The following is a 26196-nucleotide window of genomic DNA, read 5'->3' on the forward strand; positions in this document are numbered from 1 at the left end:
TAAGGTTATGGGATGTTTTTATTTCCTTCTGCACATTATTCTGCTCCCTCCATTATTTCCTACAACAAATGCACACCATGTAGACTTTTTTAGTAAAAGGAGGACAAAAAAATGGAAATGTACTTTCTCCTCCACTTCCACTGGTCCCTAGGTCCAGATTAGAGATACTCATTCTTGACCAGGGTTAACGAAAGAAACTCAAGTTTATGATTTCCATATATTTTGGAAAACATTTAGGACTACAATAATAAGTCCAGCCTTAACAAGTAGCCTCTGGCCACTAAATACCAATTTTCTTTTCTGGAATTAAAGACTAACACATTAACAAAATTAAAGCACGTCTCAAAATCAGAAAGCCATCTTGTCTGCCACCTCTTAGCAAATTGCAGGTGAACTCACAATACAAAACTGGCCAGAGGGTTTACAATACTATTTCACAAAGTTAGCTGTGTTCTTCCTCTTCTCACAAATGGCCGGCTTGATGCATAGCATGTTTAGCTACAAACATCTCTGCTGACTCTCCCTGTAACATTTTTATGGCTCGCCAATAGATCTGTCCACAGTTCTCAGGTTTACCAAGGGGATGGTTCAATTCTTCTTTGATGTAATCCATCCAAAGATCTTTAAAGGGAAGCAAAAAATTGACAAGGCTTTATTACATAAACTACTTAATATTCAGTGTAAGACTTCTATGAAACTTAACTTGTTGCTGTTATTTCCCTAGAGCCCTGTGTGAAACATTACCTCTCTCACCTTTACATTAAGGCATATCAAACTTTTTTTTAAGTAGAAAACTTCATTTTAAATCATGACAGTTTATGTATTTCATAAACGAAAATACTAAATATTTTAGAGGGAGGCTTTTGCTGAGTCTCTTTCAAGGTGAAACTGAGTTTCAATGAGTTCACTATAACTTTGTTACCATGCCTAATAAAACTTGCTTGGGCTATTAAATATGCTATTTTTATTCATTTCACCAGAAGGTCTGCTAAAACCTTGTAAAAGCTAATTTTTTTTTCAATCTAAGTTTAACAACTAGACATTGTTTTTGAGTTCATAAGTAAACATTTTATGACATACCCAGAAAGATGTTTTTACAAGTCCTATAAAAATGAGTACAATGTGGCAACAGCCAATGACAACTTATGTCAATAAGCATCCCACAACCCCTTTGCTATCACTCCCACTCTTTTACTCTGACCTACATTATTAACCTTTCCCTTACAAATATCACAATTTTTTAGTGAACCAAACCAAGCAAATCATCTTCTACTCCAGAGTTAACAGAAGACCCATGAACAATTGAACTTGTGAACTTGAAATTATAAGCCAAATTATGTCTACAAGTATTTATGCACAAAGTAATTAAGGGAGGAGGCAGGGGAAGGATGCACGTTTTATTCTTAAAGACAGCCATGACCTAAAAAAGAGGTAAGCACTGTTCTAACCATACTGATGGGTTATAGACCACACCTGTAAACAGAACTGACTTACCAGAATCTACAGATCCGAACTCTCTCAAAGCCCTCTCATAATATTCTCTTAAGTTCGCCATCTTGCAGGATTCCTAACAAAAATAATCAGACAATCTTGCCTCAAAAGCTTAATTCATAATGTCACAAGTTCCTCTCAACCACATTGTTAAGCAGCTATCACCTATCAGATATCTGAAGGGGAGAAGGTTTGGGGTTTAGGATGAACACAGCCCGGCTCTCAACTTATCCAGAGAAAAGTCAAATGGCAGTAGTCACCAGAGTGAAGGCTATGTCAAACAGTGATAAAAGTATTCTGCTATGGTAACATGGAAAAAAGCCCAATTAATTCTCAGTTGGGGGAACATGGGCAGCTTCACAGGAAAATACATTTGAAAGCCCTGAAGGAAGAGTGGGATTTAAATAAATAAATGGGGAAGGTTTATTCCTTGTGGCTAAGGATTTCTTTCTTTTGTGTCTGGGTTCTGGCACTTTTTATATGAAGGCAAAGCATATGTAAATACTAATTATATAACCTTCTGCAAGTTTAAACTCTCTGACCTTAAAAGTTTTCTCACCCATGAAACAAGGATAATGATATCTCTTAGAGCAACCATAAGGATTCAATTAAAATGCTGACTAATTATGCACCTAGCACAGTAGCGGGTACTAACTTTACAATCAATAAATGTTCATTCTTTACCTCTATTTCCATTTAAATGTATTCTCCTTTGTTTCATTTTCAAAGGAGAATAACAGCTACGATTTAAAAATACATTCGTATAGTCAAATAAACCATTTCCTCATTCAAATTTCTCTTCACTAAGATTGTACTATTTTATAGAAAGTCACTTTAGGGTACATGGGTGGCTCAGTCAGTTAAGTATCTGCTTCTGGCTCAAGTCATGATCCCAGAATCCTGGGATCAAACCCCATCTCCCTGTTCAGTGGGGAGCCTCTTTCTCCCTCTCCCCTTTACTCCTTTCTGCTCATGCTCTAATAAAAAAAAAAAAGTCAATTTAACCCCATATCATACACATGCATGAAAAACAGAATCACACTCTGGGAAGGACTCATAACATGCACAGGACTATGCCAAGTCCTTTCTATGCAGTATCCCCTTCTGGTCTTATAACCTGCACACCCCTAAATAGGTATTATTATGACCTCCCTTATGGAGAAGGATGACAAGGCTGAGAACTGCCCAACATACATACCTATTATGTTATTAATCCGAAGCCTAGTTATTATTATGCTATGTTACCCCTTGTACTATAAGGACGAGAACAGATAAATGACCCACACAATGATTAAAACTATAAAAATAAGAGTTCACAAGTATGTGGGTGGCTCAGTGAGTTAAGCATCTGCCTCTGCCTCAGGTCATGATCCCAAGGTCCTGGGATCGAGTCCCATGTCAGGCTCTCTGCTCAGTGGGAAGTCTGCTTCTCCCTCTCCTGTGTGCTCTCAAACACACTCTCTCTCACCTCTCAAATAAATACTTAAATATATATATATATCGGTGTTTAACCTCACTAGTAATTTTTCAAAATTCAAGTAAAAATAAAACACCAATCAAAACACCAAAATAAAGGAGAAAAAGCAATACTGCAGATTTAGAGAGCATGTAAGGAAATAAATATACTGATATATCTGCTGATTTATCACTATAAAGAAGTACATACACTTCTTTGGGAGGACCATCTTACAATATATAAAGAACCATAAAAAAAAAAACTTTCTCTCTAGTCCCAGAAATTTATCCCAAAAAAAGAATTCCAAAAAAGAAAAAAATACTGTATAAACAAAATGTTTATAGCATTCTTGTTTTCAGTATCAAAAATCTGGAAACAACCTACACCTAATGTACTAGTTAAGAAAACTGCAGGTTTAAGAATAACACCACAATTGTTAAAGATGATAACCATGGAAAAACACAGGAATGTGTTCACAAATTAATGTTAAGAAAAAAAAAAAAGGGACACCTGGGGGGCTCAGTGATTGAGAGTCTGCCTTAGGCTCAGGGCATCATCCCGGGATCCAGAATCGAGTCCCACATTGGGCTCCCTGCAAGGCTGTGCTTCTCCCTCTGCCTATGTCCCTGTCTCTCTCTCTCTCATTAATAAATAAATAAATCTTAAAAAAAAATTAAGTAAAAAAAGAGAACTTCCACATGGCGCATAAGTCAGTAATAAAACTTGTGCATATACACATAAACAGAAACCTAATAAAAATTAAAATTAATACGGTTGGCTATATTATTGTGATAGGATCAGAAACCACAGACACCTTTGGATTTTTATGTATTATTTTTTATATTACCTTTTTTTTTTTTTGAGAGGGAGAGAGGGGTGGGGAGGCACAGAAGAAGAGGGAGAAAAAATCTTAAGCAGGCTCCACACCCAGCACGGAAACTCAATTTAATGACCCTGAGATCATGACCTGAGCTGAAATCAAGAGCTGGACGTTTAACAGACTGAGCCACCCAAGTGACCCCTCGTATATTAGTTTTTAAATGGAGACCTCCCAATATTTTTCCTCACTCATAAGTTCAACTAAAAATACCAGAAACTGGGACACCTGGCTGGCTCAGTGGTTGAGCATCTGCCTTTGGCTCAGGGTGTAAAATCTAGGTGGAGGGATTGAGTCCCACATCAGGCTCCCATGGGGAGCCTGCTTCTCCCTCTGCCTATGTCTCTCTACCTTTCTGAGTCTCTCATGAATAAATAAAATCTTAAAAAAAAAAAAAAAACGAAACAGGGATGCCTGGGTGGCACAGTGGTTAAATGCCTACCTTTGGCTCAGGTCATGATCCCAGAGTCCTGGGATCAAGTTCAACATCAGGCTCCTTGCAGGGAGCCCGCTTCTCTCTCTGCCTCTCTGTGTCTATCATGAATTAATAAAATTTAAAATATATATATATATGTGTGTGTGTATATATGTATATATGTGTGTGTGTATATATATATGTATATATATATTTATCAGAAACATGGGGCACCTGTGTAATCTCAGTTAGCTAAGTTTCCAACGTCTTGGTTTGGTTTCAGCTCAGGTCATGATCTCATGGGTCATGAGATCGGGCTCTATGCTTGGAAGGGAGTTTGCTTGGGGATCCTTGCCCTCTGCCCCTCCCCCAACTCATGCACACATGCTCACTCTCTCTCTAAAACAAATTTAAAAAAACAAAAAACAAAAAACGACACACACCAGAAACAGTACTGAGTGCCTACTCTCTCTCTACCTCATAACCCAATTCAAAAGACAAACACAGTGCTTCAGAGACAGGGAAGCAGCACCTTGCCCAGCCTGGCAGGGAGGGTTTTCTATATGAGGTAACATGTAAGTTTTCTATTTTCCAGACGTGGGACTTTCTCTTCTTTGCTTATCATTCCTTAACCATCTCTATGAAAAAATGGTTAGATGAAGGGAACCAGAAATTCATACTATATATGAGACCTTTTTAAATGACAAAATGCTGCCATATATGAGTAACCACTAATTCATTTTCCCAAATAAGAAATGCAGACAGAACACTTACTTGCTCTTTTTCAAACTGGATTATTTTCCTGAAAAAATCAACTGAAAATGGACGGCTTTCCTGTAAACTAAAAAGAAAAAGAAAACTGTTAACTTCCATAGAGAAAGAAAGCCTCTTACATCCCATGAATCTAAATTCCTATGCCAGCACCTCCATAATGCATGGTTTAGTAAAGACCTGGCCACAATGCAATGCAAGGACTGCACTTGACCACCAGTAACTCTCAATGTTTTCAATGTTTGGTGTTTCAATGTTACTCTTCACCTCCACCAAACTTTCCTATCCAGTTTTCTTCCTGTTCTCCTTCTCTTCCTCATTTTTACAGTTTAAAGCTCCCTTTAAAATCTTTAAAAAAAAAATGGGATCCCTGGGTGGCTCAGCGGTTTAGCACCTGCATTCAGCCCGGGGCGTGATCCTGGAGTCCAGGAATCGAGTCCCGCATCAGGCTCCCTGCATGGAGCCTGCTTCTCCCTCTGCCAGTCTCTTTCTCTGTTTATCATGAATAAATAAAATCTTTAAAATAAATAAATAAATAAAAATAAAGCTCCCTCTACGGGGCACCTGGGTGGCTCATTCAGTATCTGCCTTCAACTCAGGTCATGATCCCAGGGTTCCAGGACGAAGCCCTGGATCGGGCTCCCAGCTCATCAGGGAATCTGCTTCTACCTCTGCTCCTCACCCCGCTCATGCTCGCTCTCTCTCAAATAAATAAAATCTTAAAAAAATAAAGTTCCCTCTACTACATCTCAAGATCTTTCTGAAGGAAACCAGTAATTCTACTTCTAAGAATATATTTTAAGGAATTAATTTCTAGTATGGACAAGTAATATTTGCGTAGAAATGTTCACCAAAGCAGTATTACTATGGCCAACTAAATCATGGCACATCCATAGAGCAGTGTACCATACAGCTATTTCTAGTGAATGATGTTCGTGAAGAACTGTTACTGACAGGGAAAAGGCCTGTGCGATATTCATCAACAAAAGCGGTATATAAAATGTGGTAATAGTAAAATCTCAAATATGAGAAAACAAAGTTGTTTTTTTTTTATTTTTTAGAAAACAAAGTTTTTAAATGAAACATTAAATGCTTTTTCCTCCTGTTAATAGGATTACAATGAGTTAATAGTTATCTAGTTATCTCCCCCCCCTTTTTAAATTTTCCACAATGGGTATAAACCATTTTTATTGTTCAAAGAAAGACTTCTTTAAAAAGTCTCTTGGATTACTTCCTCAGGTACTATTTGCCATACATATAACCTGGGTATGAGGGGCTGAGTATGGAGTGGAGAAACAAATAACAGCAATCAAAGTTTGTAAGCACCTTTTAAACACAGCTCTGGCCTTTTTGTAGCCCCCACTTCGGTAAGCCCAATCCAGGTACTTATTCTTTAGAGTGACTGAGTCGGCACCTTTGACAGCTAAGAGAGCTTTCTACAAAAAAAAAAAAAAAAAAAAGCTGCGTGAGGAAATTTATAAATATCAAAACAAATTTTCCCAGAACCATCCCAGGCTGCCCAAATAACAGTGCTTTAGGAACACATGCTATAAAAATAACTCTAGGGGATCCCTGGGTGGCTCAGCAGTTTAGTGCCTGCCTTTGTCCCAGGACACGATCCTGGAGTCCCGGGATCGAGTCCCACATCGGGTTCCTGGCATGGAGCCTGCTTCTCCCTCTGCCTGTGACTCTGCCTCTCTCTCATTCTCTCTCTCTCTCTCTCTATCATAAATAAATAAATCTTAAAAAAAAATAAAAAAAAAATAAAAATAACTCTAAAAACCTAGCCAATCAGTAAACTTATTTGCTCATTCTCACCCACCACAAGACTCAGAACATGGGGTCTTGACCTTAAAAATGGCTTCAGTGTCTTCTTCTCTTTTGGTACCTTCACTCCACTCTGCCCAAGAAATCCACAATGGTAGACAGTCCTGATCACAGTAAGAAAGGGAAAAAAAAGTTAGAAAATGACCCAAGAAATCCACAATGGCAGACAGACTGGTCACAACGAGAAAGAAGAAAAAGCATAGAACAGCTTAACTCTCTGCTCTGAAAACTAGTCACTATAAAGACAGGCTCCTACTAAGATACTTATTATGTAAAATACAAACTCACTCCCAGTCCGACCTCACTATGACCAAATGCTCAGTGCCCAGAAGGAATGGCATGCCAGTGCAGATCGACTTGTGACCAAGACCCCCAAGTAGCACTCTCCTGTCAGCACCAGGTCCCTTCTATTGGAGTACTGCCTAGTTACTGCCATCAGGTATCTGTGAATTAAGCAATGAAGGGTTCATAGCTGGTCAGATCCCCAGTTATCCAGGTCACGACTCTGCGGTCTAGGACCCAAAACACTACCAAAGCCAGACTCAAGAATCTGATCTTCACTCTTATCCCAGAGGCACACATAAATAGAATAAAATAATTAAAAATTTTTCCCACTTTGAATACTATTTTCCTACTAATATAAAAGGAGGTCTCTGGCTGGCTCAGTCAGTGGAGCATGTGACTCTTAATCTTGGGGTTGTGAGTTTAAGCCATGTTGAGTGTAAAGATTTACTTAAAAATAAAATATTTTTTTAAAAAAAGATTCTGGAAGGCACCTTTGTGGCTCAGTCAGTTAAGTGTCCACCTCTTGATTTTGCTCAGGTCATGAGCTCAGGTTGTGGGACCAAGTCCCCTGTCAGGCCCCGCACTCAGCATGGAGTCTGCTAGAGATTCTTTCCTCCTCTCTCTGCTCTCTAAATACACAAACATCTTTTTAAAAAAAGATTCACTGCAAAGTTTTAGGATTTAGACATACATGTGTGTTTAAAACTCAGACTTAAGAGGGGCTTGGGAGGCTCAGCTGGTTAAGCATCCATCTCTTGATTTCAGCTCAGGTCATGATTTCAGCATCATGAGATCAAGCCCCACACTGGGCTTTGCGCTGAGCAAGGAGTCGGCTTATCCCTCTCCCTCTGCTCCTCCCCGTTTTCTCTAATAAATAAATAAAATCTTAAAAAGAATAAAAAATATAACTCAGGCTTAAGTATAGCTTTGGAAGCAAGTGAGAACAATACTCTTAGTATTTCTCACTTGAGATATCAAAACAGAATTTCATACGATTTAGTCATTTTTCAAATAATAAATTAGAACTAGGCTACTAAATGGAAGTAAATTCTTCCGCTACTGACCCTTGACCCATCAGCACAGATGCACTCTGGGGCCAGCCCTCATCAGACAAGCATACTTCATATGAGCTTTGGCTCAGTCTCAGTTTTCCCAAACAGAATGAAATACAAAAGAACCAACTTACAGACCTGGGCTTTCAGATGCACAAAAGCTTCTTCAAAACACATGGCTATGTCAGGGCTCTTGGAGTTAATCAGCACCTGCAGCTTCATCTGCCACATCGTTACAGAGTCTCTAAATGATGCAGTCCCAGCTACTGCCACCTCCAGAGCTTCCTTTAAGAAGTCATGATGCAGCAACAAGTCAATCTAGGTAAGACAAAAGATCACTGGAAAGTTAACTACTGAAAATTAACTACTGAAAGCTAGATCATCTATATTGGAGGGACAAAAAAAGATCTCATTTAAGGCAGTAATTTCCCCCACTTAACCTCTGGCAATGGCTGCCAAATAAGCACAAAGTAAGCAATCTGAAATTCTCTTCCGTTGCTGGCTCTTTTTTTTTTTTTTTTTTAATTTTATTTATTTATGATAGGCACACAGTGAGAGAGAGAGAGGCAGAGACACAGGCAGAGGGAGAAGCAGGCTCCATGCACCGGGAGCCTGACGTGGGATTCGATCCTGGGTCTCCAGGATCGCGCCCTGGGCCAAAGGCAGGCGCTAAACCGCTGCGCCACACAGGGATCCCAGCCGTTGCTGGCTCTTATTTCTAAAGGCTACCAAAAAATAGAGGGCCTAAATGATTTAGATTGAAAGTTAAGTTTTTATTTATTTTTTTTTTAAAGACTTTATTTATTTATTCATAGAGACACACACACACAGAGAGAGAGAGGCAGAGACACAGGCAGAGGGAGAAGCAGGCTCCATGCAGGGAGCCTGACGTGGGACTCGATCCAGGGTCTCTGGACTTGATCCAGGGTCTCCAGGATCACGCCCTGGGCTGCAGGCGGTGCTAAACCACTGCGCCACCGGGGCTGCCCTGAAAGTTAAGTTTTTAATAAAATAGTTTATTATAATAAAACCTAGCCCCCCAAAGAAAATATAAAGAGCAGACAAAACCAATATTTGTGGGTTAATGAAACGTTTATTCATTCAAATGGAGTTGGGTGCACAATAAACTGGTACAACTTCTCTGAAATGTATTTGATGCTATGTAATGGATCATATCATCCAACAAGTAAATAAACAGAAGGAAATCTTATGTGTTCAAAATGCTTACAGCCACACCACTGTAACAAAGGGGGAAAAATAACCTAAAATCAGTTCAATTTTACAAAACTGTGAAAGAGCAAATAAATGGCAATATGTAATCTGCTCATTCAGCAAGTATTTTTATTGCACACTATATATGCTAGATTCAATAATGAGAAAATTGGGTATGTTCTCCACCCAAGAGCCTCTAGTCTAACAACAGACACAACCTGATACCTGCCACGACAGAAAAAGAATCATATGCTATATAAGATTACAGAACAGGAGCACCCAACAGGGTCTATGGCAGTGATGAGACAGGAAACATCATTTATGCTAATGTTTAAGACTAGGCATTAGTTAGAGAAGGCTCTCCCAAACAGCATATGTAAGAGGCTGAACTAAAGATGAGAAAGCCTGGATATAAAAGGAAATCCAAGTTCAATGTGGCTGAAGGGGTAGAATGTATACTGGAGAGGAATAGGTGAGGCCAAGGCCATATTAGGAAGAATGACCAGCTTTATCCAAAGCACAGTGAGAAGCCACAGAATAATCTGATCACCAATTTTAAAAGATCATTCTGTGAAGAATATAATTTGGAAAAATGATGGATGTAGATCAGTTATACGTTATAAGTTTAGAGACAGTATACTGAGCAACTCTCATTAAACGCAAAGGCACCAGAGTGATGAGGTAGTAGGCTTAGGAAGGGCAGCATTAGAGATTGGGGCAGCAGAGGATGTCTGAATAGCCAGAATGGTGAATGACCAAATAGTAATGACAGGCAGAGGACAGGCTGCCAATGTAATATTCAAAGCAAAGTCCACCTAAATTTATAGGGTGTGACTGTCTTGCCAATATTCAATTGCTCAAACCGGAGCAGCTGAACTCATCCACCCCTGGGATTTTTCCCAAATAGTTGCCATAATGGGAAAATGGTACCTCAGCTGTGGTATATAATAAAGCAGACTAGTATACTAGTATACAATGCCTTACCTAGCTACACGTAAAAAGTTTTTTTTTTTTTTAAGATTTTATTTATTTATTCATGATAGACATAGAAAGAGGCAGAGAAATAGGCAGAGGGAGAAGCAGGTTCCATGCAGGGAGCCCGATGTGGGACTCGATCCTGGGTCTCTAGGATCAGGCCTCGGGCTGTAGGTGGTGCTAAACCGCTGAGCCACCAGGGCTGCCCAGTATTTTTTAAATGCTAACAAACATTTTCGTACATGTCAACAACTTTGTGAGCTGTCAAAAACAAGGATCACTAACACTATTTTAAAATCAAGTAAACGGGCAGCCCAGGTGGCTCAGCGGTTTAGCACCACCTTCAGTCCAGGGCGTGATTCTGGAGACTTGGGACTGAGTCCCACATCAGGCTCCCAGCATGGAGCCTGCTTCTCCCTCTGCCTGTGTCTCTACCGATTCATTGATCTCTCTCGGTCTCTCATGAATAAATAAATAAAATCTTTAAAAAAATAATTTAAAAATTTAAAAATAAAAAATAAAATCAAGTTAACAAACTCAGAAAGGTTAAGTGGCTTGCCCAAGTTGCCTAGCTATGAAGTGACAAAACTCAATCTAGACTACATATTCCCTAAGCACATTAACCTGGTCTCCATAATAATCCTTACCCACTCAAGAGTTAGAATGGGTTAACAAGCTTTTTACTAGAATGTTCTGAAACACAGAAACACATCTAACTTGTCTTTGTTACCATACCAATGGTTACTCTGGGCTACGCATATATTCAGGAAAAGCATGTCGAGGAAAAGATGGATGAGTAGACACACAAAATAAACCCAACCTCTGACTCCTTGTTCTGAATGTTTTCCACTGTATGACATTCCTTCCTTTGCTGGTACAGATAACATTTTTGGCATACATCAAATACTGAGAAACAAACATAATGTCTATATATCTTCCCTACCAAACTTCCAAATGGGCTTAGTCATATAACTAGATATTAAAACACTTGACATCAGCACAAACCAACTAGAATTAAGTACATATTTTTGGCAGTGACTGTGTCCTTACCCACTGCTTGTACTGGAATTCTGGTAGAAGTCGGAGCTCATGTGCCTTCCTGAATGCCATCATGGTTCTTTCTAGTCTCTGAAATCAGAAAAATCTGTCGGTTTGTTACAAACATCCAAGTAGGGTATAGGAACAAGTGCAGTTTTGCATATTTCTGAAAACAGAGAAGGAACTTGAGGTGGCTTCACTCATGATCAGACCAGCCAAAAAGCCCACCAAGCACATCCATGATCAGACCAGCCAAAAAGCGCACCAAGCACAGCCAAGTAAGAGAGAGCCTCCTGACCAGGTGGCCCAAATAAGGATGCAGCAGACACAGAGCTTCAGAATGACAGGTCACCCGTAAGGAGAAAGAGCTCAGGTTAAGCATGAAGTCCTTGGAAGCTGTCCTAGGCCCCAAAGGAGCCATGTGTATGCCCTTCTTCCAGAAAACAGTCACTTTCTAGTCAGCCACGATAACCACGTAACTTACTTTCTCTCTGAGGAACTGACTGCTTGTCTTCTTAGTGAACCTTTCCAAGCAGAAGTTGATATAACACTTCCACATGGCCTCTGGAAAAGTCACAGAGATAACACTGATCAGGTCACAAGTCTCCCTGTTTAACAGTCACCTACATCTTTTCTTTGAAGGGAAAATTCTTCTAAAAAAAGAGTTTAAACTAGTCTTTAAAATTAAGAATCTTTCTGATTTCAGAGACTGGAAAGAACCATGACGGCATTCAGGAAGGCACATGAACTCCGACTTTTACCAGAATTCCAGTACAAACAGTGGGTAAGGAACCATTCACTGCCAAAAATATGTACTTAATTCTAGTTGGTTTGGTGAAAAAAACTTTAGTTATTCCGATTATAGCCAAACATCTCAAATACTGGAGGGGAGAACAACTGAGTGACCACTTAACTATAAAAAAGTAAAAACCTCACCCATGTTATAGATACCCTCTATCTTAATAAGCCAATATTACAAAATCCAAAAGTAAATCTGTGTCAAAAGATAATTAAGGAATGACAGACCATCTTCTGAATTACCATTTCCTAAGTATCATCTCTCCCAAATACATGAACATAAATATCACTACTATCAAGGAAGGTCATAAAAAACTTTTTTGGGCAGCCCAGGTGGCTCAGCGGTTTAGCGCCGCCTTTGGCCTAGTGCGTGATCCTGGAGACCCAGGATCAAGTCCCATGCCGGGCTCCCTGCAAGGAGTCTGCTTCTCCCTCTGCCTGTGTCTCTGCCTCTCTCTCTCTCTCTCTCTGTGTCTCTCATAAATAAATGAATAAATCTTAAAAAAAAAAAAAAAAAAAAAAAAAACTCTTTTATCTTTTACCACCAAAGAACAAGTTAGAATGTCAAGCATGGGGCAGCCCGGGTGGCTCAGCAGTTTAGTGCCGCCTTCAGTCCAGTCGTGATCCTGGAGACCCAGGATCAAGTCCCATGTCAGGCTTCCTCCATGAAGCCTGCTTCTCCCTCTCTCTGCCTGTGTCTCTCTGTCTCTCTCTCTCTTTCTCTGTGTTTCTCATGAATAAACAAATAAAATCTAAAAAAAAAGAAAAAAAAGAATGTCAGGCATGCTGTGTATTACTACAGAGAAATTCCTGAAAATTGATTTTGGTAATGGGAACAAAAGCTTCAGTTCATGTTTCTGGATACTACCACCCCTACACCACACCGAGGTTTGGTGAAGGTCACCTGTAGGGAGAGTCTTTACTGCCTCTTCATATACAGCACAGCACCTCTCCTCTTTCCGGCCCAGCTCCACTGCTCTGGCTTGTTTTGTTGCAGGCTGCTCTCCTGCTGGCTGCGACTCTACCTCCAATTCTCGCCGTGCTACATAATCCCAAGTGAGAGGGTCATCTGTGTGCAGAGCCTGAAGGCTGAAAAGTAATTTACTGGCATTAGCCCTATGACACAAGACTAACTCAGAATATCAAACAGAGACCGTTCCCTACATCCTAAAAATGTACCCAGGACACCCTTTTAATAATTCTATTAACATGAGATAATTCCTCGATAGGGTCTCCAGATATCTTCACACTCACTGCACAAATTCTGTCAATCGATTAGAGTTGTGACACATTCATTAGGTTTCAGAATGTTTCAGATATCATTCTCAAATGTTAGTTTTCAAGTTAGCTCTCAAAGTCAAATCAACAGGTATGTGTGACAAAACAAATTCTCTTTGAGCCCTGAAGAACCTTATTATATCCAGGCTCTTGATTTTCTATAACAGAAGCAAAGGAAAAGCACAACCACATCCTCAACCAAAGCCCTGAAAAATCCAAAGAGCAAACTGATCCAAGTTTTATTTTATCTCCTGTGAAAGTAAGGGGTACTACCTAAAAGTGAAGTACCCACAAGGCAGGCTGCAGATAATGCTCAAACCATATGCCCAAAAATTAAAGAATAAAATTACCTGCAGCAATCAATTGTAAACATTCATGAGTACCATTCTCATTTTATGGACAAAAGACATAACAGTAAAGCAGGAATATACATTTTGATATAGCTCTAAGATATGTTATTGAATAAAGGCAAATTATTTCCAAAAGGAAGCCCATAAATGAATCAACTTCTCCAGAAATCAAAACTTTGCTTTCTTCCAAGGATTTAGTGTATTATCTTCTTTCCCCCTTTTTAAACAACCTCAAATTTTTACAAGACCAGAAACAGACATATTCACCTTTCCATGACTTTACTTACTCATCATAAATTTCTCTTTGCAGATCTGTGGCAAAGTCGAATAGCTGTGCAATTGAAAGGAGTGACACATGAAATTCTGCACCTAAAATTTAAAAAGTGGAGGAAGAGGGTAAGACTCTCAAGTATCACTTTACTCTAAAGTATCACTTTCTTCTACAAGAAAGTACTACTGTCTTGATGTGCTGGAATTCTTTTTTTTTTTTTTTTTTTTAATTGAGAAATAGGACAAAACAAAAACAAATTACCTACTGCACAAGCAAAACCATTATTGATATTCTGGAATATTCATAAGTACTTCCTTTCTTCTAAACTTCTTACTGGCATAAAGAAACGTTCTACATCATCTGTTTCTCTCCAACTCCTCACGTGAATAAAATACTCAGTAAACTTACTGAAATGTTCAACTATATCCTGAGGGGCAATCAACTTTTTCTTAAAGAAACAGGACAACGGACACCTGGTTGCCACAGCAGTTGAGCGCCTACCTTCAGCCCAGGGCATGATCCTAGATTCCTGGGATCGAGTCCCACATCGGGCTCCCTGCATGGAGCCTGCTTCTCTCTCTGCCTGTGTCTCTGCCCCCCTCTCTCTCTCTCATGAATAAATAAATAAAATCTTAAAAAAAAAAAAAAAAAAAAAGAAACAGGACACTATTTCTACAAAATTTTATGCACATTCTAACAGAACTTCTAATACGAATTTTTTAAATTAGCTAAAAGTCTTTTTACAAACAGAATGTTTCACTCCTCCATCATATATACATTTTCAAAACACACATACCTTTAATTATGCTAACAGAATTCTTGTAGATGATCCGTGCCAACTCGCCATTAAGAATTTCTTCAGGATAATCAAGATTTCCCTGAAATGTATTAAACATAACTTAATAGTGCCATTAACTAAAAAAAAGCACTAGGATGAAAATTAACAGTCCTAGGCTACCTGTGCCATATGACCTCTGGCAAATCACGTCTCTCACTGGGCCAGTTCCCTCACTTGTAAAATGTGCAGCTTGAACCAGACCACTGATCTTCCAATTGTGTTCTCTCAGGCTCCTAAAGTGATAGCAAGATCACATGGCTTAAGGCCTGACTCTCTACTTAACCTGAACAGGTCAGGTTTTACATGCCTGTTTACCCTTTTGTGTCAACTTTTATTTGAATAAAAAAATTTGCAGCTGGAAACCACAATAACAGATAGCAAAGTTCCTTTTTCAGCTCTAACATTCTAAAACTTCTTTAAAATTATTGTCACAGGGCAGCCCTGGTGGCGCAGCGGTTTAGCGCCGCCTGCAACCCAGGGTGTGATCCTGGTGATCTGGGATCGAGTCCCACGTCGGGCTCCCTGCATGGAGCCTGCTTCTCCCTCTGCCTGTGTCTCTCTGTCTTTCTCTCTCTCTCTCTCTCTGTCTCTCTTGAATAAATAAATAAAAAATCTTAAAAAAAATTATTGTAAGAAAAAATAAAAAAATAAAATTACTGTCACAAAAAAATTGTATAAAATGAAAAAGAAAGAAGGCTAGGAACCACACATTACACAACCCTCCTCAAGCTCCTTCAACTCACTCAACCTCAAGCTCCTTCAACTGTCATTTAATGAAACCATAAAGTATTGAAGAAAATCATTTACCATTCCATCAGCAATAAATAATTTTAAGGACTACTTCAATTAATCCAAATGTCTATTTTTAAAGCACAAAATTCCATTTTTATTACTAAGACCTTTCATTAAATCAACTCTAGACTCATCTTAAAGTTTCAAAATAGAACACTAAATTGGAACAAAAATACATTCCAAAAATTTTCTCTTACTCCTAAGCAGGCTTAAAACACTATAAATTATTAACATGTGACAACACATTCAGATCTTACCACATCCATTTTGGCTTTTTCAAATTCTTGTTTTTCTTTCCTCAGTTTCTCAGCATGCATCAACTCCATCCTAAAGTACTACACAAGGGAAATAATAAACTGAAAATCTTTGAAAATAATTTAATTAGAAATACAGAAGATGCCATTTTTCACACATAAGTATCAGATCTGGGAAATTCTGGGAGTAGTGTTAATGTTTTATTTTGTTATGAAACTAGCTGACAAGGAAGGAGATCTTTGTGGGTAGTAGAACAGCTCTGTATTTTGATTCTGGTAGTGGTAACATAAATCTACACATGTAAAAAAAAATGACATAGGACCATATGCACATGTTATATTGATATCAATTTCCCGATTTTCATATATTATAATTTTATAAAATGTAACCATCAGGAGAAATTGACTAGTGGTATGCAGGACTTCACTATACTATCTTAGTAATTTCCTGTGAATCTGTAATTATTTCAAAGTAAAAAGCAATGGCAAATATATACTATGAAGTTTTGTGAAGAAAAACTAATGCATAACATGTAAACTTGGACTTCACAGAATTTTTAATACTTTGAATTTACGTTACAAGACATATGAAAATCACAAGTTCTTAAAGTGTTTATGTCCTGGGGCACCTGGGTGGCTCAGTCGGTCGGACATCTGACTCTTGGTTTCAGCTTACATCACGGAAAGAAACTTTGCTCAGGTCATGATCTCAGGGTCAAGAGATCAAGGCCCAATTCTGGCTCTGCACTTAGCACAGAGCCTGCCTGAGATTCTCTCCCTCTCCCCCTCCTCCCTCTCACATGCATGCACACATGCTCTCTCTAAAATAAATCTTTTCTTTTTAAAGATTTTATTTATTTGACAGAGAGAGAGGGAGAGAGCAAGAGCAGGGGGGAACAATAGGCAGAGGGAGAAGGAGAACAAGCCTCCCCACTGAGCAGGAAGCCTGATATGGGGCTCAATCCCAAGACCCTGAGATCATGACCCAAGTTAAAGGCAGACTCTTAACTAACTGAGCCACCCAGGCACCCTTAAAGTAAATAAAATCTTAAAAAAAAAAAAAAAATTCTCTCTCTCTCTCCCTCTGCCCCTCCCCTGACTCTTTTTATTTATTTATTTTTTTAAGATTTCATTCATGTATTCATGACAGACACACAAAAACAGGCAGAGACACAGACAGGGGGAAAAGCAGGCTACCTGTGGGGAGCCTAATGTGGGACTCGATCCCAGGACCCCAGGATCCCATGACCCGAGCCAAAGGCAGACACTTAACCACTGAGCCATCCAGGCGCCCCCTGACTCCCTCTCTTAAAAAAACAAAATGCAGTACAAGACCAAAAGTCATTGCAGTTAGACAGTTAGAAAACTTACGAGCATAAAGACTTTATCTTTTTCCTCGTATCAGATGAGGCTTAATTTTCAATTTATGACAAAACAGTAGTTTCTCTCTTATCCTAATACCTCAGAAAAGGGTAGCTTCTCATAATATAGCATTTCTAGCACTTGTTTTTTTCTTAATTGAAAGTCTGGTCATCACTGTTCTAGGGCCTCACTCCAAAAAAGATTAAGTCCAGCAAGAGGAAAAGGAATTATCTATCTCAAAAAAAAAAAAAAAAAAAGACAATAAAAATGAGAAGCAGACAAAAAAAAAAAAAAAGAGAAGCCAAAAGAAGCAGAAAGAAAAAGAGAGAGAAAGGGAGGAAGGAAGGGAGGGAGGAAGGAAGGAAAGAAGAAAGAAGATGGGTAGGAGCAAGAAGAAAAAGGACAAAAGTATAAAGATGGCTGGCCCCACAACTGGAAAAGGTAGGTCCTGTTCCCCATCCCTCCCAATCATAATGGGCAGGTCAGAGTTCCATCTCTCACCAAGAAAATGGAAGATGCACATGGTCAACACCTATACTGGCCAAGAAATATCTTCATTACCTTCTATCTACAGCAGCAATCCCTACTTATCCCTAGCCCCCATAAATCAGTATTTTTTAACTTAATAAAGAATGTATGTCCAGGGGCACCTGGTTGGCTCAGTCCGTTGGGTGTCTGCCTTCAGCTCAGTCATGATCCCAGAGTCCTGGGATGAAGCCCCACATTGGACTCCCTGCTCAGTGAGGAGTCTGCTTCTCCCTCTTACCTCTCTCTGCCTGCTACTCCCCCTGCTTGTGTGTGCACACACTCACACTCTGCCAGGGAAATAAATAAAAATTTTTAAAAAAGAAAAAGAATGTATGTCCATGAAAGACCGAAACTGAGACATCACCCTCTCATCTTATAGATACACAACTCACTTCTTGATAAAGTTTCGGGCACTCTGGATGGAATCGCAGAGCTCGAAGAAATAGCTGTCTTGCACTTTCTGAAGACAAGCGATCTTCCATTTCCCATTTGGCTGCCATAATCCACAAAGCTATAAATGAAAAATATCAGACTTCATTTCAGTAACTCAACCGAGTCGGACCAAAAAGATCAATGTTTCAATTTTAATACTCAAAGAATTTTTTTTAATCTTACAAAAAAGGGGGGGATGTAGAGAGGAAGTTTCTAATGGTTATCTGTTAAGCGTTATTGCTTTATTTAGAGTATTCTGAAGCAAAGACATAAATGGTAACATCTGTGGGTACTTATGTGCCTCATCCAATCTGAGGTCAACGTCATTATATGTCGTACAAATTTTAAAAGTGTTAAAATGCTGGAAAAAAATTACTCATTTTAGAATCGATGAAATAAAAATATTTCGTTCTTTTGTTTTAAATAACTCATGATTTTTTCTGAATGGCTCAATTTTAAAAATGTAAAGATAAATTTTTTTTACCACACCTGTTGGGAATAAAGGCTTTAGAAACAAAATTTTTGTCTTTCTATATAGGAAATCAACCCCACTAAATAAACTTAATAAAAGTCAGCTATGTCACCAGACAAGATTGCTTTTGGTAAAAATAACTCATGGTTGGTAACCACATCTGGATTAGAAGGATTGTGAATGGGAGAGAGCCATTGCTCTGGACTTTTTCAGCATTTGACTCAACCTGAGCACAGTCAACAGAGCATGCAACTCTTGATCTCTAGGTCATGAGTTCAAGCCCCACGCTGCACATAGAGCTTACTTTATTTTTTTCTTTTAAGTAGGTTCCACACCCAATATGGAACTCAATGCAAGGCTCAAACTCATGACCCTGAGATCAAGACCTGAACTGGAGAGAAAAAAAAAAAAAAAAAGACCTGAACTGGGAAGAAGCAAAAACTTAACTGAGCCATTCAGGCACCCTGGGTATAGGGCTTCCTTTAAAAAAAAAAAAAAACATAACATAACATAACATAACATAACATAAAAAATAAAATAAAATAAAATAAAATAAAATAAATAAAATAAAAGATACTTTCAAAAAACTATAAATAAAATACTTTTATAAACAAAAAGAAACTTAGTCCTTCTTACCCACAAATACAGTACCTGATGTATTAAGTGGTATACAATATGTACAGATGAACTAAGAGGCAGCTATTCGGAAACCCAAAGTGCTAAGGCCAAGTACCCATGCTGAGTTCTCATAATTTCTTTTAGGGCAGCCCCAGTGGCTTAGCGGTTTAGCGCCACTTTCAGCCCGGGGCATGATCCTGGAGACTCAGGATGGAGTCCCACGTCAGGCTCCCTACATGGAGCCTGCTTCTCCCTCTGCCTGTGTCTCTACCTCACTCTCCTTCTGTATCTCTCATGAATAAATAAATAAAAATTTAAATAATAATAATTTATTTTAGGTTTATTAAGCAAAATAAATTCCAAAATAGCTTGAGTCTACATAAAAAGTAGAAGAAAAAAATGACAAGGATCTCATCATACCTGGTTTGTTTGAATGAATAGCCAACATGGCAGAAAATACCTTGCTAAGTTGAGGTTTGGTAGCCTGTAAAAGAGAAAAAGTAATTCTACTTCCTATTCGGTGAAATCATTGTTACGAATCTCTAAGTAATCTGGTACTGTTTCTTACCAATTTAAAATCCAATGGGGCAAAAACCTGCCATTGCAAGGACATATAAAAAATAGATACATCCATAGTTTTCTTCTACCTAAACCACTACATGTACATTCTAAATATCTAAAAATTTTCAATTTTACTAAACAAATACATAAAGATCATTTTCTGGCTTAGAAGCCATTTATATAGTCATTCAAATAAACACAAATGTTACACTTAAGTTCAACTTTCTTTAGGTTCTTTTCCATTTGCTAATCCCACACCTTTGGAGAAAACATGGAGTTCAGTAACCCAAGTATGGGGCTTAAAAGGCAAAAATAACTGAAAGACGGAATAAGAAAGCAAGAGACAGCCGCCCAATACTCACCCATTTCTTACAAAAGACTACATAGGATAGCCAAAGTTGAACATCATCCTGCAAGAAAAGCAATGTAATAAGTTGTGTAAGCTGCCTGAATTTTAACTTTTTATATAATACAACTTTGCACTAATTTTAGAAACGGAAGATTTCAGAAAGACCAATGTGGTAACACATTGCTCAGACTACTAGGCTCTTCCTCACTGAGGCCTTAGATCTCTTAAATGTGGTAACTCCATCTGGCCACCACTCCCTACCGACCATGCTCCAAGATAAAATTTGTTGTCTACCCAATGTGTTCAATGCAGTTCTTAAATGGTCTCAATCAGGGGTAGCAACCCAAAATTTGTCATTCCCAAGATCCAGAGTACTCCCCATTTACTATATCCCAGTCCCAGAGCCCAACATGAAGAATATCAAGTGAGGTGCTGTACCTAATCTAACTATTCAGTTTCCACTTCTAAGTCTTTGGTATACTTCACTCAGAGATTTATCCAAACATATCCCAAATTTCTAATCCTTAATTATGTATCAAACTGAGCATTTTCAGTACTATCCTCAAAGAAGAACTATAAGGTAATGAGATCAATTTTATTAATGCTTTGATCAGTGGTTTCAAATATTGATATCATAATTAGGTTAAATTTTGACACATCCAAGAATAAACAATACATCTGAATATTGATATCATAGTATATACAATACATATTTTCACCTTTCTTATAATTAAAGATGTTCTGATCACTTACTTTCCATTTTGCTGAAGCTCGTCGGAAGACACCTTGTACCCGGTGTACAATAGAATTCTCAATCTCATCCTTCTTAAATGAATACCCAATGCGCTAAAAAGGGACATAAAAAAGGCTCAATTTAATCACATTTATCCACAGCAACATTCCTACTTGAGTGTAAATACTATTGGTAAGGAAAACAAATATTCACAAATATCTCAAATATCCATTATGAGCACATCAACACACAATTTATCAATGCCAACTGCTTCTCAAACCCAAGTTCTAATTAAAGAGCCACACTATTTAGTTCTAAATTCTTCCAACTTCCAGAATATCTACTTACAGTTCTTCTTCTCTGAATCAACTCCAAAAGATTAATTTCATACTATGGAAGAAAAACATACAAAAAAAAAAAAAGAAAACAATAAAATTTATAACCTTTTAAATACAGGAAATATATTTAGTTAAAATCATAAAGCAATTAAGAATCAAGAATATCAAACAAGAGATGCTTGGCTGCCTCAGTGGTTGAGTGTCTGCTTTTGGCTCAGGTCATGATCCCGTGTCCAGTAATCAAGTCCCACATCAGGTTCCCTGCGAGGAGGAGCCTGCTTCTCTCTGCCTGTGTCTCTGCATCTCTCTGTCTCTTATGAATGGATAAATAAATCTTAAAAACAAAAAAATTCTCTCTCCCTCTCCCCCATATTCCACCTTCTGCTAGTGCTCTCCCTCTCTAAAAATAAGTAAATAAATAAAACAAGATTGGTGCAGCTAGCTGGCTCAGTTGGTAGAGCACGCAATTCTTGATCTCCAGATCATAAGTTTAAGTCCCACTTTGGGCAAAGAGAAGGAAAGAAGGAAAGAAGGAAGGAAGGAAGGAAGGAAGGAAGGAAGGAAGGAAGGAAGGAAGGAGAAAAAAGGAAAAGAAAAAAGAAAAGAAAAAAGAAAAAAAAGGATATAAAGCAAGATAATTTGCTATCACCCATAATTTGTAGTAAATGTCTTAGCAGTCACTGAAAACTCACCCTACATCTGTATAACTCACAAATCCATACATTAGCAAGGTTATAAACATCTTAGATACAAAGAAAGCATGTTACCAAAATCGTAACACTTAGAAGATTTGGGGTGCCAGGCTGGTTCAGTCAAAAGAGCACAAGACTCTTGATCTTGAAGTCATGAGTTCCAGCCCCAGGCTGGGTGTACGGATTATTTAAATAAATAAACTTAAACAAAAGAAAAGGAGAGGGGCATCTAGGTAGCACAGCCGGCTAAGCATCGCCTCTTGGTTTCAGCTCAGGTCACGATACCAGGGTTGTGGGATCAAGCCCCATGTCAGCCTCTGCAGTGGGCTTGGGACTCCCTACCTCTCCTTCTGCCCCTCCACACCACCCCCATGCTCTCTCAATCTCTTTCAAATAACTAAATCTTTAAAAATAAAGAAAGTCAGTCCTTAAAATGTAGTCTCAGGGTCCCTGGCTAGCTCAGTCAGTTAAGCGTCCAACTCTTGATTTCAGCTTAGGTCATGATCTGAGAGTCATGAGATTGAACCCCATTTTGGATGGGCAGTCTGGGTGGCTCAGCAGTTTTGTGCCACCTTCAGCCCAGGACGTGATCCTGGAGACCCGGATGGAGTCCCACGTCAGGCTCCCTGCATGGAGCCTGCTTCTCCCTCTGCCTGTGTCTCTGCCTCTCTCTCTCTCTCTCTGTCTGTCTCTCTGTGTCTCTCATGAATAAATAAATAAAATCTTTAAAATAAATAAATAAATAAATAAACCCCATGTTGGGCTCCACATTCAGTGGGGAGTGCTCTGATTGTGCTCTCTCTCAAATAAACAAATAAATCTTTAAAAAAAAAAAAAGTAGTCTCAAGCCTAACACAAAGCTCCAGACATGGTCTGTTAAGTGCAAGACACTATTTTTCAAACTAACGTCTGCTCAATGCCTACTGTTTGCAATGTCCTCAGCTACCTTGTCCAACACGCTTTAGTATAGTCAATTATTTTTTCCTTTTTCCTTTTTAAAATGTATTACTGAAGTACAGTTGACATACAGATTATATTTTATGATGTAATATGCTCTTGGCTAAGTTTGAGTTAGTGATCTTCTATGAGCTCTCAAATCTTCCAAATACAAGATTAGATTTGTAGCCAGGTCTCACTTGTTCACCTATTGTGTTTTTAAATCTAAGGTCAGAACAGACCTTCAGTCTTATAACATTCCATCTTAATATCAGGTTCTGAAGCTAGATTTTGTTATCCAACATATTAGCTATTCTTCCATTTGAAAATTGGTCCAGCATGTATACTTCATATTCACTCAAATCTTCCATCCACTTATAGTACTGAAGAATTCGCAGCATACCGCTTTCCAAGACAGCAGACTTATAGACATAAATATTAACTTTCCAATCACCTATTGTCATCAAACCCATTTTCCTTTTTCCCCCACAACAAAGAGGCTGTCAATTATCTTGCTGAAATGCCGATACACAATTTCTATGGCAGTACCTGATTTACTAACACTATAGAAGAAAAAAAAATTTCAGTTTGCCAAGTACTGAAGCCTTAGTGGAACAATGTTATTCCTAAATCACCTCTATTCCTGTTCAAAAATTACCATTTAATCATCAATTCTAGAATTTTGTAGAAAACTGAATCAAGCTCACCATTCTAGAACTGATTTAAAATTTGTGAAGGGGGCAGCCCCGGTGGCCCCACGTTTTAGCGCCACCTTCAGCCCAGGGCATTATCCTGGAGACCCAGGATCAAGTCCCATGTCAGGCTCCCTGCATGGAGCCTGCTTCTCCCTCTGCCTGTGTCTCTCCCTCTTTCTCTGTCACTCATGAATAAATAAATAAAATATTTTTAAAAAAATGAAATAAAATAAAATAAAAATAAAATTCGTGAAGGGATTAGGGGCGCCTGGGTGGCTCAGTTGGTTAAGCATCTATCTGCCTTCGGCTCAGGTCATGGTCCCAGAGTCCTGGGATCAAGCCCCACGTTGGGATCCCTGCTTGGTGGGGAGCCTACTTCTCCCTCTCCCCCGGCCTCTCCCCATTGCTTTCCCCCCCTGTCTCAAATCAATAAAATCTTTAAAAAATAAAACTTATGAAGGGATTAAAAAGGAACTTATTTGCTTACTTGAACATAATTGATAAAGTCTTCCTTAAAAAGAGCTCTTCGCTGTATTCTGTATTCCAGATCCGAAGCCTTCTTGATGATAGCCCTGAGGAGAAAGCCATTTAACATGGCTTGAAAAAGAGTACTTGAAAAGAGCATAAGTTAAATAACTTTGGGGTTTTTGGGCAGCCCGGGTGGCTCAGCGGTTTAGCGCCGCCTTCAGCCCAGGGCCTGATCCTGGAGACCCAGGATCGAGTCCCACGTCTGGCTCCCTGCGTGGAGCCTGCTTCTCCCTCTGCCTGTGTCTCTGCCTCTCTTCTCTCTCTGTGTGTGTCTCTCCTGAATGAATACATAAAATCTTAAAAATAAAATAAAATAAAATAAAATAAATTAAAAAAAAATAACTTTGGGGTTTTTTAAGTTTATTTTTAATATATTTAAAACACATTTTCCAAAACCTGAAATTCTCAAATAATTATCCTTCGTAAACAAGTATTGTCTTACGTGATTACTTCTGTGTGCTTAGGGGCATCAGGATGTATTTTAAAACTTTTATGAAAATCATCTTAATCGATTGCCAGGACCACTGACATTCCCACCAATAAAGTAAATAATGCTAAGTACATTATTTATACATGATACTAATATTTATTTTCCCCCAAATTCAGATCACTTAAGTTTTAATAATAACCAAGTATCTTTCCTAAAATCCTCTTACTTCTGAGTTTTCAACATGTGGTCTAAAAAACCTAGATTGTCTGTACTGTTTCTACCTAGGAAGGTTCATTAATACTACAAAGAACTCACAGGAAAGGATTCACTGTATTTAGCTAGAGAGAACATGTGTATATTAGGAGAATTTAATGCAAGATGTGCAAAGCCAATAATGGTCTCTAGTTAACAGTAGTAACATGTATTGAATACTCATTAAGAGTCCACATTGCTATGTTCCGTTTCACTAACAAATGTTTAAGGCTCCCACAGCCACATTACTACATTCACAGCCATTGTAAAATGCAGAAACAATCACAGAAAACCATTAAAGAAATATTAAATTTAATTCTAACAAATTACTGAATGCCAACTACATGCCAGACATTGTTGGCCAAGCCCTGGCGTAGAACACGAGATTAAACGGTCCCCATCTCCAAGTCTTATTAGAAAGATTTATCTATGGGGCGCCCGAGCGGCTCGGTGGTTAGGTCCCCTTGGCTCAGGTCGTGATCGCGGAGTCTGGGATGGGTTCTCCCGGCGGGCTGCCCTCAGGGAGCCTGCTTTTCCTTCTGCCTAGGTCTCTGCCTCTCTCTGTGTGTCAATAAATAAATAAAATCTAAAAAACAAATTTTTTTTAAAGACTGATTCATCTACTCATCCTGGGCTCCGCACAGCACTCTATAGCTTTAGGGCAGGCAGTACACTCTAGTACAACTTACAGTATGCCGCACTGTACGCAAAACGTTTGTCTCCCCCAACACACACAAGGCAGGTAGGTCCTGATGGGTAGGTAGGTATCCTGGTTTTACCACCTTTAGAGCCCCAAGCACGGGCTCCATGAAGAGCCACGGACGTTTGGTGGGTGAATGGATAGACCACCTTTCAACAGGCGAGAAGTTCTGGGCATCAACAAAATCTGAAAATGGGCTCCTGCCAGATCAGGAAAAATAAGCCCAAGTAAAGGCCCCCGCATCCCTGCCCCCCCGCCACAGACTCCTTCCTCTCCCCCCTCAGCCGCCCCAGCCCCTCCACTTCCCCAGCTCTCTCTCACTTAATCTCCGCATGACTGAACAGTCCAATGCGCTCCAGCTGTTCCAATTCGGGGAGTCGATCTTCTATGCGTTCCTGAATTATCTCAGCCATGAGGTCCAACCCCGCAACCCACCGAGAGCCTCTCAGCTGCCACCACGCGCAGAAAGCGCCCACTTTCGACTCCGAGACCCAGCCCTAGCGCTCGCGCGTGCCGACGTAACGTGCGCCCTAGGTCCCGCCTTTTCCGCTTCCGCCGCCTCCGCTGTCGGACAGAGCCCTATAGCCCTT

General features: G+C 39.1%; 1 protein-coding gene across 1 annotated transcript; it reads right to left on the minus strand.

The window, feature by feature from the left end:
• On the minus strand, positions 1 to 26196 carry UTP6 (UTP6 small subunit processome component). The gene is made up of 19 exons (XM_072779405.1): positions 25928 to 26196; positions 24184 to 24268; positions 21384 to 21425; positions 21056 to 21148; positions 20316 to 20363; positions 19813 to 19876; positions 18263 to 18381; positions 15984 to 16061; positions 14893 to 14974; positions 14113 to 14194; positions 13102 to 13286; positions 11884 to 11963; positions 11412 to 11489; positions 8313 to 8492; positions 6861 to 6941; positions 6337 to 6446; positions 5014 to 5080; positions 1495 to 1567; positions 1 to 621 (listed from the first exon to the last, which is right to left on the minus strand). The coding sequence occupies exons 1-19, from the start codon at positions 26017 to 26019 to the stop codon at positions 464 to 466; spliced, it is 1797 nt and encodes a 598-aa protein (XP_072635506.1). The 5' UTR covers positions 26020 to 26196; the 3' UTR covers positions 1 to 463.

Source organism: Canis lupus, chromosome 16 (assembly GCF_048164855.1).
Source record: "Canis lupus baileyi chromosome 16, mCanLup2.hap1, whole genome shotgun sequence".
Lineage (NCBI taxonomy): Eukaryota > Metazoa > Chordata > Mammalia > Carnivora > Canidae > Canis > Canis lupus.